The sequence below is a fragment of the Pararge aegeria genome, chromosome 23, assembly GCF_905163445.1.
Source record: "Pararge aegeria chromosome 23, ilParAegt1.1, whole genome shotgun sequence".
In the NCBI taxonomy this organism is placed as follows: Eukaryota; Metazoa; Arthropoda; class Insecta; order Lepidoptera; family Nymphalidae; genus Pararge; species Pararge aegeria.
In genome coordinates, this window is record NC_053202.1 from 3,543,071 (window position 1) to 3,559,951 (window position 16,881).

The 16,881-nt window shown below is 27.4% G+C and overlaps 1 protein-coding gene across 1 annotated transcript in view; it reads left to right on the forward strand.

The window, feature by feature from the left end:
- Window positions 1–8,082: 8,082 nt before the first annotated feature.
- Window positions 8,083–16,881, forward strand: part of LOC120634073 — a 33,212-nt gene continuing 24,413 nt past the window's right edge. The window contains exons 1-3 of the mRNA XM_039904467.1: window positions 8,083–8,110; window positions 9,854–9,997; window positions 10,797–10,882. Of these exons, the coding sequence (XP_039760401.1) occupies window positions 9,863–9,997; window positions 10,797–10,882 (221 nt within the window). The 5' untranslated portion in view covers window positions 8,083–8,110; window positions 9,854–9,862. The remainder of the gene's footprint in view (window positions 8,111–9,853; window positions 9,998–10,796; window positions 10,883–16,881) is intronic.

Below are 16,881 nucleotides of genomic sequence, written 5' to 3' on the forward strand. Positions count from 1 at the left end.
AAAGCTATTTTTTTTTTTATTTAGTTACGAAAAAAAAAAAAAAACAATAGAAATACAAAGACAGAAGTGGAATACAAAAGGCGGCCTTATCGCTTAGTAGCGATCTATTTTGAGTTGATACGCTTCATTAAAATGAAGGGTTGCGAAAGATATAAAATAAATTTATCATCACAAATTAACTTTAATATTTATAAATATGTACAAGACTAGAGTAAGAATATCTATTTGGTAAATGAAATAATATTATTAGACGTCATGCATTTAGTGTTGTATAAAGCAGTGGCGTGCATAGAGGGTATGCACAGGGTATGCAGATGATATTAAATGAAGAAAATCTCCGGTACGTGTTATAAAAAACTTAAGGATACCTATCCTTAAGTTATTATAACACGTACTATACGTAATGTAAGAGTTATAAAAAGCCTACCCTTAAATATTTTTTATTATAACTGGTACTGAAGATTTTGTCATTTGCATACCCTGTGCATACCCTCTATGCACGCCACTGGTATAAAGGTTAGCGCGTATGAGAACAGACCGCACCGCAATGTATTGCAATACATTGATACCTCTGCCTAGACGCACATTTTCATTGGACGCTAACACGATTGTTTTTCTTTATTAAATGAATGTTTTTGTTCGCGGCTCTAGGTCCGGCTAGTCACAGCTTGATGGATCTTACAGCTTATACTCTCATGTCTCTCTTCTTAATCGTTTTTTCTGCTTCTAACTGACAATCTGGTTTTTTATACGCAAGTTGTGGCAGTCTCTAAGTGGATACTATTACAATGGAACAATATTAAATTAATATGTTTTTTTAATTTTTTTGTTTACTTCTATTAAAAGTTCCTGTAATCTGTAGATTGTCAATTAAATAAATTAAAAAAAAAAAACTCGGTTATAGCTTGCACTGAATAACTGCAGGTCAGTTACTGCATAATCATGCGTTTTAGGTTTTTTTTTTGTTTTATTAAGAGTTATACATATAAATTTATAGTACAGTATATACAGTTAATTTAATTTATATATATATATATTTTTCAATGGAAAAATTAAAAAAAAACACTGTTGGTTATATAGCGCGCACCGAATAACTGCGGGTAGAAAAATGATGCGTTTTAAGTTTTTTTTTTTATAATTTTGGTTTGCATTATCAATCGATCACTTAAAATACGCCGATAAGGATCGCCTAGGCCCTGAATATTTCACAATATAACCGTAACAACTTGTGACACACAATTCTTGCATAAAGAGCAGTCGTAATTTCCGTTAAAAACAATCACGTGCGCGGTTAACATTTTTGACAAAAGTGTTAAAAGGAGCCATGTCACCATGTGCGCTAACCTTTAACATAATTCAGATTTTAATGGTAAATAAGGGAAGGTATTTGGTGAATGATATGCTATATATCTCTATGGACTTAAACCTTTTTTTATATGGCGAAAAGAATAAACGAAATTAAAATCTGATAATAATGAATATTTGTAATTTTTGTATTGAATAATTGTATTCTATGAATTATCATTAAAGGTTTTTATATATATATATATATATTTATTTATTTGCATACTAACTTTGGTTTGGACGTTTATATAACTTATCAATGTACCACTTCATGAAATGCCTTCCACAATTTACTTTACGGGCTCTAAAATATAATATCATATATGAATTGTAAATAGCTTGGCTAAGAGGTGACTATTATATTTTTTTAAATGTAATGTGTAAGGCCACGTATTCACGAGCATTGTAAAGGTGACCTTATCGCCACTTAGTATTAGGGCCTTTTTCTTTCTTTATTTAACTTTGCAGTGGTGTACAAATAAAGAGTTTAAGTAAAAATAAAAATAAGTATACATATTATGTATATATTATTTATGTCATTGTCGTATCACTTAATCTTCTGTATCCGGATTTCACGAAATCCTTGGTATCCATTTCCCATATATCAACATATTGACGGTGTCCAACCATTTAATTTATTTAGAAGTATCTACTAATATTTTTTTATTAATTCTACGGCCGACTGGCGCAGTGGGCAGTGACCCTGCTTTCTGAGTCCTAGGCCGTGGGTTCGATTCCCACAACTGAAAAATGTTTGTGTGATGAACATGATTGTTTTTCAGTGTCTGGTTATTTATCTGTATATTATAAGTATTTATATGTATTATATTCATAAAAATATTCAACAGCTATCTTAGTACCTATAACACAAGCTACGCTTACTTTGGGGCTAGATGGCGATGTGTGTATTGTCGTAGTATATTTATTATTAGTAGATACTTCTAAAAAAATCAATATATTTATTATTTGTTCCCATTACGTGATTTATCTAAGCAATCGCCTCTTTATGCTTTAATTTAATTTATATATTAACATTAAGTTTTATATCACTAATTAGAAATATTGTCTCATACTGTCTGATATAAACGATTATTATTTATTTACTAGTGAGTACGTGGCTTCAATGTAAATCGTGTATATAGTCTTTGTCGCCAACGCCTACCGACAAAGTCATGCCACTTAGCGATTTAGCGTTCCGATCACCACCCGATGTGATTGCAGTCAAAAAAACAAAAATTGCAGTGTTCATGTCAACATGTTCTTTATAATCCACCCTAACTGCATGGAATTTTTGTGAATACACGAGTTAAAATATTACTTTAGCTACAGTACTTCAACTTTTATAAGTTACATCGGCAATATTCATAAAAGCACAAATGCATAATCTAACCCCAACTGGAAACGATAACACCAATCGAATAAAAAGGCCTTATTGTTTTAAGTTAAGATTTTAAATACAACTGAAGTTTATTCAAGTTATCTCATTTAACAGGTTGTTGCGCCTATACGTAAATAGTTTGTGTACATGTGGTGCGTTGTGATTGGCTAAAATATTAAAAATCTTAATAATAATTAATCTAGAAAAGTTGTTTTGTTATTTTTAATCTATTGCCTCTTACGCTTTGAAACAAAAAGTTTAGAATTTTTTTTAAAAAATTAAAAAAAAATGCGTTGCGTAGTGGTTTCTATAATGAAATGGCATTTCTAGAGTCAAAAATATTTTCAAGCCTGCAAAAAACTAACCGTCGATGTAATTTATAAAAATTTAGTAAATATTAAAAAAAAAAGTCAACAAGAAGAAATAATTAATGAAAACGTACTTTGCAATTATTTGCGTGCCAGAGAAAAGGACAGTGATACTTACTGTCCTTTTCCCTCTCACATTAATTATCTCTTTTTATTGGCCGCAGTTTTTTCGTAGATATTAAATAAAAGTATTCTTTAAAAAAGTGTTTATTATTCTATTTTTTTTTTGTAAACTAATGTAGCTTTACTTTATATTTTTTTTTTAAATAATTTAAACGCTAAAACTTTTTTAAATATAACTAGTGTTTACTGCCAGCATTGTATGCCTTAAGTAATGTTTAGTGTCAATTTGATTGTATTATTAGTATTTTATTCAGTCATAATTAAAAATATATAAAGATAAATATAATGTAAGCTAGCTTACTTGAGCGAATTTTGACTGAGTATTTACTTATAAAAGACGAAAATATATGAATTAGATATAAATATTAGTTATAGATTATAATTACCTGATGTGTCAAACTCCGCCCCTCCACTTTAAGGGGTATGCTTAAATAGACTTTTCGAATATAAATGCACGATTTTAAGTTTTATTCTACAAAATGTTTACATCACATCTTAAAATTTGCATGATCTCTACTTCTTTTTTTATTATTTTAATTTTAATCTATTCTTTTATTCTTTTTGTAACTTGTCTTTTTCAGAATATTTCTGAACTTTTGATTTTAATTAACTTAATAAATTATGCGTCGTTTTAATACATGTTTTATATTCATCAAATATTCTATGCAATCTCAGAAAATATGGAACTGTTTAATTAAATAACGTTTTTGTTTGAGTACATGTGACGTTGATTTTTCTTTTTGCAATATGAAATGATTAATTCACTCATTTATAAAAAAAAAAATTGCATTGGCTAGGCCAGGCCAGTAAAACTAACTCATTTTTATCTGCACTTATAATGACCAACATATACTCAGTTTAATATCTCTATTACCCAATGGCGTGCACTTCATACATTCGTAAAAGCACTGCCTATCCTAATTTTTTTGATATAACTTATAGAAGCATAACTTTTACACTTTATGCTATCTTTCAGCTTTACTTTATGCCTACCCTTGAATATACTACCTCGTTGATCTAGTGGTTGCCATGTTTGACTACGTAACATGAATTCCTGGTTTCGTAACCGGGTGGCATTCACTATGAGACAGGTTGAAGATGTTTGAAGTTTAATTTGGCTCGGCTGTCGCTGTCGTATTCATATATAACTTCTTTATTGGTAAAACAGATTGAAATCACTTATCGACCTACCTCACTTTGTTTATATGCTCGGTCATTATAAGCTGTTTGCACATTATGGGATATGCCGCAAGTAACTAACTTTTCACAAATGAAAAACTCTGTGCGTGACTTTTCTTAATAAATGAACTATGATTCTTAATAAGTGACAAAAAGTTGCAGCCTTTATTTTTGCTTTGTCAATAATTGTTCTTCACACTAGTTGATCTGTATTGCCTAGACCATTGTTGCCTGAAAAAAAATATCCAAAAGACTATGCGGTAAAAGTAATAAATAAAAGTGTTACTAATAAAAATTTGCGCACGAGTGAATTAATAAAATATATGTGTTTATTCGTAACATATAGGTATAATAAATAACAAATCTCGCTCGCTTATTTGCAAGAAAGATCGACATAACTTAAACGGATTTGTTACTTTATTACAAACAAAAGTACAGAAAAAAAAATCTAGTTTAGCTACTATTACGAAATTTCTGGAAGATGTAAGGATAAAGGAAAGAAGTGCGAGAGAAAATTTAACGATTTAGAGTTATGAAAATAATATGAATGAGACTAAAAAATAAAATAATTTTGAACAGTTCATTGGCACAAAAAAGCGAATTGTTGTGTGAAAACAAGCGAAAATTCCACCCAATATTTTATAATTTTTTTAAATTCCGATATTTATAGAAATTGTTCAACACGCATTAATAGCCAAAATCTCATACAAAACTGAGCAATTCCATCTTCGAAGCATCATCTTAAAATGAAAATTCAAACTTGAAAGTACACTGCGTGCGGCTTAACATGGTCAATGTGCTAACAGCATTAGAGAACAATACGTATATTTGTGTGAGATCATATTCAGATAAAAATATCAAATTTATTTCGTTTCAAATATGTCAAATAACTCCATATTGCATGATATCACAGAATAAACCAACCTTTTACATCTAATTTTTAACACACTCCTTCAATATGTATTAAAATATAAAAGTACAGTTAAGTGTAGTAAAAAAAAAAATTTTTTTCTTTTTAAAAACTCGACTGTACTTCATGCCAGACTATTATCATATTATTGTTATCGATATAATTATTATTATCTGTATAAATTGTAATAATAATGAATAAATAAATGAGATTTATTAAATGAGACGAAGAATTTTGCTATACAGCATGTTGGGGGTCACAATTTAGTACATTAAAAAAAAGCAATATCTAATTTGATAAAAAATAGTTGTTGTGTAAAAAAAAAAACTGTAAATGTCAACTTTTTTTTTAATGTAAATCCTAAATATTATGTATTAACAACTAAGCAATAATTGAATGCTAATTAACAACGATAAAAATGAAATTTGTGAACCCTAGCATATTCAAGTGTGGACGTAATTGTATGCAATAAAAAAATATATAATTTCCGAACCCGGGTTTTTTTTTACTTTACTTTATTTCTGTTACTGTTTATTTTGTAACACACTACTCATTTTTTTTAGTATACTTACTTTATTTGCTACTAGCTGTGGCCCGCGTTCTTCGTACGAGTTTTTTACTTTTTTTTACAAATCCGTGGAAACTCTCCGGCCTTTCAACTAACTCTATGCCAATAATCTAGTTGGTTGAACAAATACACTTTCGCATATGTAATTTTAGTATGGATGGAAGAGTGAGGATATCTCCACAAAATGTATCATTTATTGACTAAAAAACAAAATAAACTATTTTTGAAGTTATACTTCTTTTGGCGCGTTTAGGGAAAAATGAGTTAATTTTACGACGCCGTCACGGAAAACCGACACCCTGAAGTTGGCTATAGTCAACATTTTAGTTTTTGAAAAAAAGTTTTGACAGTGTACCTACACTTTCAATTGTCAAAGTCTGCGGGCTCATTCCAAAATCTCAAATTTGAATGTGAGTTAGAAACTTAGTTGTACGATTATGAGATAACTAGATAATGCGTTATAATAAAACTTTCAATGTATTAAATACTAAATCTATTGCTAGTGTGGTTTTTTCAACAAACGTTAGAATAAGGCGAAAGATAATATTTTATCTTGTCACTCCAAAGAAGTATAACTTTTAACGCGTGTATAAGTGCACTCACTTTTTTTTTTTCTTTAGCAACACAATATTTGCAAAAGATAATAAAGAGGTTTTTTTTGTATCCTGGAAACTTTGGTAAACCTAAGTGACTATATGTTGCTATACAATTTCGCCTGCACTACATCCAGTGTACAATATATATGACATAGTGTATAGTATAGGCATAGCGATTTATTGACTATTGTTGATAATTAAGTTAGTGAGTTATGTAAGGGAGCGTACCGAAAAGTTGTAAATATCCTGACATATAAATTATTGTATTTCATAATAAAAATTTAACTGATCTATTTATTGTCGTTTGATTTAAATGTTTAATTATTCTAATATAGGTGAGAAGGTGAATTTCATCATCAACATCATCATCATATAAAGTATAAACCTATTACCGGCCCAGGGCACAGGTCTCCGCCCGAGAAGGGTTTAAAGTCAAAGTCAAAAATATCTTTATTCAAGTAAGCCCATAGGTGGCACTTTTGATGCGTACATTACATGAGAGTTACACGGTAGTAAGATGATGGCGATGACCATATTCGTAAACTTAAAAATAAAGCTACGAGGGTTCCAAACGCATCCTGGTGTAAGAAGACCCAGTGAAGATTGGACTCCACCCGCCTTTGAGGACATTATGGAGAACTCTCGGGTGTGCAGGTTTCCTCACGATGTTTTCCTTTACGTTAAACAAGAAGATCTTCGTCCGAGCTGGTTATGTACTCGAGGACCAAGTTACAACCATTTTATTTCAGGAAATTATATATATTGTGATCATGTATGTAAACTTCGATAACGTGATGTAGGTTCCGTTATCGATATTATGATCACCTTGATACTTGTTTCGCCATCTAGTTCGGTAACGTGGAAACAGCCACAGATACTTTGATACTTGTATTCCAGCGGGCAGCGTCCCACTTCCAGCGCCAAAGTGGCGTCAGTAAATTTTGCACTGAAAACAGTTGATTTTTCTAAGGCATTGGAAACTTTCTGTCCCCAAATTCCTAATCAAGCTCGAAAATATTGTGATATTAGGTATAATAGGTATTGATGTTGAATGTTAAAAGATACCTTTAAATAAGTACCTACTCAGCATATACCCGTAAAAATTTTCTTACATTTGAAGGATTCTGGATGATATCTGTTTTGATATAAATTATCATTGTGCAGGCTTTGGCGTTCTTATTATGTTAATTAAAATTTTCAGTTGTTATAGAAAATTTTACTATCAATGAGAAAACGTAAAATTTGGTGTCCATCAAGGTAGTTTTCTCGGACCTACCCTTTTTCTCATTTATATTAACGATTTGTGATCATGTATAATCTTGATTCGATCTTTGATTGTATGAAGTAAACTTTGATTCGATCGAACGCCTGTGATTAAAAAAAGACAATTCCTTTTCCTACTGCTGAATTTACACATACGGTGGCGATTAGCAATATAACATTTTTCATAAATAAAATAAAAAAAATTGATTGATTGATTGCTGACAATTCAGATTTCTGACTTCTGGTTTATTCAAGTAAACAGAAAAACTAACTTTGATAATGGTTTTCTAAACCGTTTATTTATTTATTTTAGAATTATTTATACTATTTACATTTTGGAGTGTTATACAAAATATGAATTTTAATATTGTTTAATTTAAGGTGAGTGTGTAGGTAAGTCAGCGATATAAGTATATAATAAATAAATTATAGCACGTTGTATCGGGTATTAGGTAGGTATCTACAGTAAGATGGGTATTTTTTCCTAATACTAATGCTGCCTGGCGGAGATTGCTACTTTTATTTTCATGTTTCTGTTTTCTTGTTTATATATTTGTGGTTATACATAAGGAATAATAATAATATCACTATTATCACGATTATCACTGACAGGTATATTACAGCTAATAGACCTGGTATAGTGCTAGTCGATCGATCAGTGCGCCGTGCAATAATTGTTGACATTACTATTCCACATGACGATAATCTGGTGAAAGCTGAAAAGGAAAAAGTATCTAAATACTTGGACGAGATTACCGCCGTGTGGAATATTGAGTCGACAATTATTGTTCCGATCGTCGTTTCAGTCTTGGTCTTCTCGCGAAAAGCTTCGATCAACATCTTAAGAAGCTATCGCTTGGTTGTTGGATTAAGGGTCGGATACAGAAGGCAGTCCTTGTCCGTGGATGGAGTCCGTGGATTTTTTTTTCTTATAAATTTTTTAATTGTGTTTTTTTGTTTTTGTAAGCATTGTTAAGAATTAAAAAAAAAATGAAAATAAAAAGAGTTATGATGCAAGATGAAAACTTTTTGTTCCACAACATTCTCCTGGGAACAATACTCAAGAGAAATGGTTGCTTGTTAAAAACTACGCTGTGACATTATTGTTATAATAAGGTTGCTTTAATAATTTTAATTGACGATGAGATGGTGATAACAAAAATAATACTCAGCTATGTTGGCTGTGCGCGGCTTTTTATTATTATTTATTGTTTCAGGCAACCACGCTCATGTAAAACTCATAAAATACTATACAAAATAAGATACTTATTATATTAAAAATTATAAATAAAAAAATCCGATCGACATCATAATTTGTAAACAAGTGCGCGTTTTGAACTCTCGCAGCTTTAGTTATGTGGAAAGAATCAGACATTTTAAGAGAATAAAACATGAAGACATGATCTAATTATTGTTTCTTAGGTTTAAATCTACACTATATGACAGCTGATTGGCGCAGTGGGCAGCGACCCTGCTTTCTGAGTCCAAGACCGTGGGTTCGATTCCCACAACTGGAAAATGTGATGAACATGAATGTTTTTCAGTGTCTGGGTGTTTATTTGTATGTTATTAATATTTATGTGTATTATATTCATAAAAATATTCATCAGCTATCTTAGTAACCATAACCCAAGCTACGCTTACTTTGGGTCTAGATGGCGATGTGTGTATTTACTACTAGCTGTTGCCCGCGACTTCGTCTGCGTTTGATTTTGTTTTTTGATATGGCATTAAATTTAGTTGTACAACTAAAATAATTTAAAGTATTCAGTATCGCTAAGCCTTAAAAGAGGGGTTTGCTGTTGTCCGCTGAGGAGTTTTGTCCTCTATCTCCAACCACAGTTTTGGCAAAATTAAACACATATTTAACCTCTATAGTACAAAAATAATTATTTAAATCGGTTATAATTTGTCGAAGTGATGGTGTAAAATCGTCAAACACTCATCCCCTCTCCCAAAGGAACCGAGCTTAATGTCGGGATAAAAAGTATCCTATATTACTTCTAACACTTCCAACAACATGTACAAAGTTTCATGAGGATCGGTTAAGTAGTTTGTACGTGAAAGCGTAACAAACAAACTTACATTGACATTTATAATATTAGTAGGGATTGTGTTGTCTAGGTATGAATAATGTTGAAAATACTGCTCGTGTTAAGCCTGTCGCACACTGCGGCGGTACTAGTAGGCGATCAGCCTTACTGCGCGCTCCGCTACAGACGACTGTGCCAAGGGAAGGGCCGACACGTGGCTTGTCAGTTTCCTTTCGTACGTATCCTAAGCCTTATTGACTTTTTTTGTTAATTCTTCTACAAGTAATTGTTAACTGTCCCATTTTGTCACAGAGTGTCTCGCTATAGATCCCCGATACCACGCTCACTGTGACATACTTGCAGCTTACTACTAAAGTGAAGAGTTTTTTGATGTACCATCATCATCGTCATCACTTCAACCGATTGAAGTCCACTGCTGGACATAGGTCTTTTGTAGAGAGTTCCAAAATCCACGGTCCTGGGACGCTTGTTTCCAGCGGCTCCCAGCGACTTGCTTGATGTTGCTGTCCACCTCGTTGGGGGCCGACCAACACTGCGTTTACCTGCGCGGGGTCGCCCTTCCAACACCTGGGAATTATTGATGTACACGATTTCTGTATCTTCTTAATTCTGTGCCAAAAACATTAAAGACTAAGTTAGTATCTACTGAGGCATAAAAAATATAATGTACCTACTAGCTGTGCCGGTTTTACTCGCTTGATAAGTCGTTTTGTATTCGGTTGCATTGTTAGAATGTGAAGGATGGATGCTATTTTGTGTAGGAATAATGCGAAGTTTCCTGTAAACTTGTGTGAACTCTTGGGAACTTTATGTTTTTCACGACCAAGCTCATGTTACTCTCAGTCCTATCAACTAACTTATTGGCCTAGAATCAAGTCAATTAGGTGTTTAATTAGGGCGTGAAGTATAAACAAACAAATACACTTTATAATATTAGTAGACATGCGAGACCATCTCGGAGGGCGAACTTTAGGCCGGCCTAGTGTGATCGTGAGTTTTGTTTTTTCTTTCAGCCCGGACCCGGGATGTCCTGTCGAAATTACACTCAAATCAAATTCACCAGTGACCTGAAGCACTTCATAGTACATTACATAAACAAGTAACTATAACTTTAGTTTCATTTATCATGATTAGGAATAACATATAGTGCCTACTTAGAATAAAACTGCAACAGGTTAAATTTTGTGAGTACTTTGATTGAAATTTCTACATGAAATTCTGATATAGAATTTTTTTATACACTTAAACCTTGTACAAGGGTCACTCTGTTTATTAGTGAAAACATTATGAAAGTCCATTCGGTAGTTATTCAGTTTTTCGCGCCCATACAGACAGACAGAGAGACGCGGCGTTTGCGTTAAAACTTGTCTTCCTAATCTTACAGAATAATGCTATTATGATTATTGAAACGATAAAAAAGCTTGGGTGTCACTTGCTCCAACTTCATAGCTTAATATTAAGTAACTTTACTGTGAGTTGGTGATAACCAAAAACAATTACCCGGCTAAGTTTGTTGCGGGCTCTTCTTAGACCAGGGCGCGTTTGGAACCCTCGGCCTCGTAGCTGTAGGTTTAAGTTGGCGAACGAAGTAATCACCATCCCCTTACAATTATGTAACAAAGGCACTTTTGAAGCCTACAAAAATAAAGAAATTTCGAATTTGAAGGTAAGTAGTAAAATCAAATGAAACGTGATATTTAGTAAAGTTTTAGTAGTATTTGGTACGTATGCAAAAATATTTAGTACCTAGTTCAACATAAAAAAAAATTGACTAAAAAAAGTGCGCCGCCGAGCTGACGTCAGACTGTTCAGGATTTTACTAGTTACTACCCCCGGTTCAGACGCACTATAAAGTATTGCCGTCGTATCGATATTAGTTGGTCTGGTAATTAAAACTACAAGATAATATATTACTTAAGTACATTATATACTTAAATACATTATATACTTAACTTTATTATATACTTAAGTACATTATATACTTAAGTACATTATAAACTTAAGTACATTATTTACTTATAAACTTTGTATACATTATATACTTAAGTACATTATATACTTAAAAACAATATATACTTAAGTACATTATTTACTTATGTACGTTATTTACTTAAATACATTATATACTTAAGTACATTATATACTTAAGTACATTATATACTTAAGTACATTATATACTTAAGTACATTATATACTTCAGTACATTATATACTTAAGTACGTTATATACTTATGTATATTATATATTAAGTACATTATATACTTAAGTACGTTATATACTTAAGTACATTATAAACTTAAGTACATTATATACTTAAAAACATTATAAACTTAAGTACATTATGTACTTAAATATATTATATACTTAACTTTATTTTATACTTAAGTACATTATTTACTTATTAACATTATATACTTAAGTACATTATATACTTAAATACATTATATACTTAAGTACATTATTTACTTAAAAACTTTATACACTTAAGTACATTATATACTTAAGTACATTATTTACATAATTACATAATATACTTAAATGAACTGAAGTAAATTATTTACTTAAGTACATTATATACTTAAGTACATTATTTACTTAAGTACATTATATACTTAAGTTCATTATATACTTAAATACATTATATACTTTAGTACATTATATACTTAAGCAAATTATATACTTAAATACATTATATACCTTAGTACATTATATACTTAAGTACATTATGTACTTAAATACATTATATACTTAACTTTATTTTATGCTTAAGTACATTATTTACATATTTACATTATATACTTAAATGAACGGAAGTAAATTATTTACTCAAGTACATTATATACTTAAGTACATTATATGCTTAATTACATTATATACTCAAATACATTATAAACTTAGATACATTATATACTCAAGAACATTATATACTTAAGTACTTTATTTACTTAAGTTCATTATATACTTAAATACATTATATACTTTAGTACATTATATACTTAAGTAAATTATATACTTAAATACATTATATACCTTAGTACATTATATACTTAAGTACATTAATTACTTAAAAACATTATAAACTTAAGTACATTATGTACTTAAATACATTATATACTTAAGTACATTATTTACTTAAATACATTATTTACAGAACTTTATTTTATACTTAAGTACATTATTTACATATTTACATAATATACTTAAATGAACTGAAGTAAATTATTTACTTAAGTACATTATATACTTAAGTAAATTATATACTTAAATACATTATATGCTTCATTACATTATATACTTAAATACATTATATACTTAGATACATTATATACTCAAGAACATTATATACTTAAGTACATTATATACTGAAGTACATTATGTACTTAAATACATTATATACTTAAGTACATTATTTACATATTTACATTATATTCTTAAGTATATTATATACTTAAGTACATTATATACTTAAATACATTATATAATTGAGTACATTATATACTTAAGTACATTATATACATAAGTACATTATATACTTAAGTACATTATATGCTTAAGTACATTATATACTTATTTACTTATTTACATTATATACTTAAATACATTATATACTTAGATACATTATATACTCAAGAACATTATATACTTAAGTACATTATATACTTAAAAACATTATAAAGTTAAGTACATTATGTACTTAAATACATTATATACTTAAGTACATTATTTACTTAAATACATTATATACTTGAGTACATTATATACTTAAGTACATTATATACTTAAGTACATTATATACTTAAGTACATTATATGCTTAAGTACATTATATACTTATTTACATAATATTCTTAAATGAACTGAAGTAAAATATTTACTTAAGTACATTATATACTTAAGTACATTATATGCTTTATTACATTATATACTTAAATACATTATATACTTAGATACATTATATACTCAAGAACATTATATACTTAAGTACATTATTTACTTAAGTACATTATATACTTAAGTTCATTATATACTTAAATACATTATATACTTTAGTACATTATATACTTAAGTAAATTATATACTTAAATACATTATATACCTTAGTACATTATATACTTAAGTACATTATATACTTAAAAACATTATAAACTTAAGTACATTATGTACTTAAATACATTATATACTTAAGTACATTATTTACTTAAATACATTATTTACAGAACTTTATTTTATACTTAAGTACATTATTTACATATTTACATAATATACTTAAATGAACTGAAGTAAATTATTTACTTAAGTAATTTATATACTTAAGTACATTATATGCTTAATTACATTATAAACTTAAATACATTATATACTTGAGTACATTATATACTTAAGTACATTATATACTTAAAAACATTATAAACTTGAGTACATTATGTACTTAAATACATTATATACTTAAGTACATTATTTACTTAAATACATTATTTACAGAACTTTATTTTATACTTAAGTACATTATTTACATATTTACATAATATACTTAAATGAACTGAAGTAAATTATTTACTTAAGTACATTATATACTTAAGTACATTATATACTTAAGTACATTATATACTTAAATACATTATATACTTGAGTACATTATATACTTAAGTACATTATATACTTAAGTACATTATATACATAAGTACATTATAAACTTAAGTACATTATATACTTAAGTACATTATATACTTGAGTACATTATATACTTAAGTACATTATATACATAAGTACATTATATACTTAAGTACATTATATGCTTAAGTACATTATATACTTATTTACATTATATACTTATTTACATTATATACCTTAGTACATTATATACTTAAGTACATTATATATACTTAGGTAAATAATATACTTAAGTACATTATATACTTAAATACATTATATACTTAACTTTATTATATACTTAAGTACATTATATACTTAAGTACATTATAAACTTAAGTACATTATTTACTTATAAACTTTGTATACATTATATACTTAAGTACATTATATACTTAAAAAAATTATATACTTAAGTACATTATTTACTTATGTACGTTATTTACTTAAGTACATTATATACTTAAGTACATTATATACTTAAGTACATTATATACTTAAGTACATTATATACTTAAGTACGTTATATACTTAAGTACATTATAAACTTAAGTACATTATAAACTTAAGTACATTATATACTTAAAAACATTATAAACTTAAGTACATTATGTACTTAAATATATTATATACTTAACTTTATTTTATACTTAAGTACATTATTTACTTATTTACATTATATACTTAAGTACATTATATACTTAAATACATTATATACTTAAGTACATTATTTACTTAAAAACTTTATACACTTAAGTACATTATATACTTAAGTACATTATTTACATATTTACATAATATTATACTTAAATGAACTGAAGTAAATTATTTACTTAAGTACATTATATACTTAAGTACATTATTTACTTAAGTACATTATATACTTAAGTTCATTATATACTTAAATACATTATATACTCAAGAACATTATATACTTAAGTACATTATTTACTTAAGTACATTATATACTTAAGTTCATTATATACTTAAATACATTATATACTTTAGTACATTATATACTTAAGTAAATTATATACTTAAATACATTATATACTTTAGTACATTATATACTTAAGCAAATTATATACTTAAATACATTATATACCTAAGTACATTATTTACTTAAGTACATTATATACTTAAGTTCATTATATACTTAAATACATTATATACTTTAGTACATTATATACTTAAGTAAATTATATACTTAAATACATTATATACTTTAGTACATTATATACTTAAGCAAATTATATACTTAAATACATTATATACCTTAGTACATTATATACTTAAGTACATTATATACTTAAAAACATTATAAACTTAAGTACATTATGTACTTAAATACATTATTTACTTAAATACATTATTTACAGAACTTTATTTTATACTTAATTACATTATTTACATATTTACATAATATACTTAAATGAACTGAAGTAAATTATTTACTTAAGTACATTATATACTTAATTAAATTAAATACTTAAATACATTATATGCTTCATTACATTATATACTTAAATACATTATATACTTTGGTACATTATATACTTAAGTAAATTATATACTTAAATACATTATATACCTTAGTACATTATATACTTAAGTACATTATATACTTAAAAACATTATAAACTTAAGTACATTATGTACTTAAATACATTATATACTTAAGTACATTATTTACTTAAATACATTATTTACAGAACTTTATTTTATACTAAATTACATTATTTACATATTTACATAATATACTTAAATGAACTGAAGTAAATTATTTACTTAAGTACATTATATACTTAAGTAAATTAAATACTTAAATACATTTTATGCTTCATTACATTATATACTTAAATACATTATATACTTAGATACATTATATACTGAAGTACATTATGTACTTAAATACATTATATACTTAAGTACATTATTTACATATTTACATTATATTCTTAAGTATATTATATACTTAAGTACATTATATACTTAAATACATTATATACTTGAGTACATTATATACTTAAGTACATTATATACATAAGAACATTATATACTTAAGTACATTATATGCTTAAGTACATTATATACTTATTTACTTATTTACATTATATACTTAAATACATTATATACTTAGATACATTATATACTCAAGAACATTATATACTTAAGTACATTATATACTTAAAAACATTATAAAGTTAAGTACATTATGTACTTAAATACATTATATACTTAAGTACATTATTTACTTAAATACATTATATACTTGAGTACATTATATACTTAAGTACATTATATACTTAAGTACATTATATACTTAAGTACATTATATGCTTAAGTACATTATATACTTATTTACATAATATTCTTAAATGAACTGAAGTAAAATATTTACTTAAGTACATTATATACTTAAGTACATTATATGCTTTATTACATTATA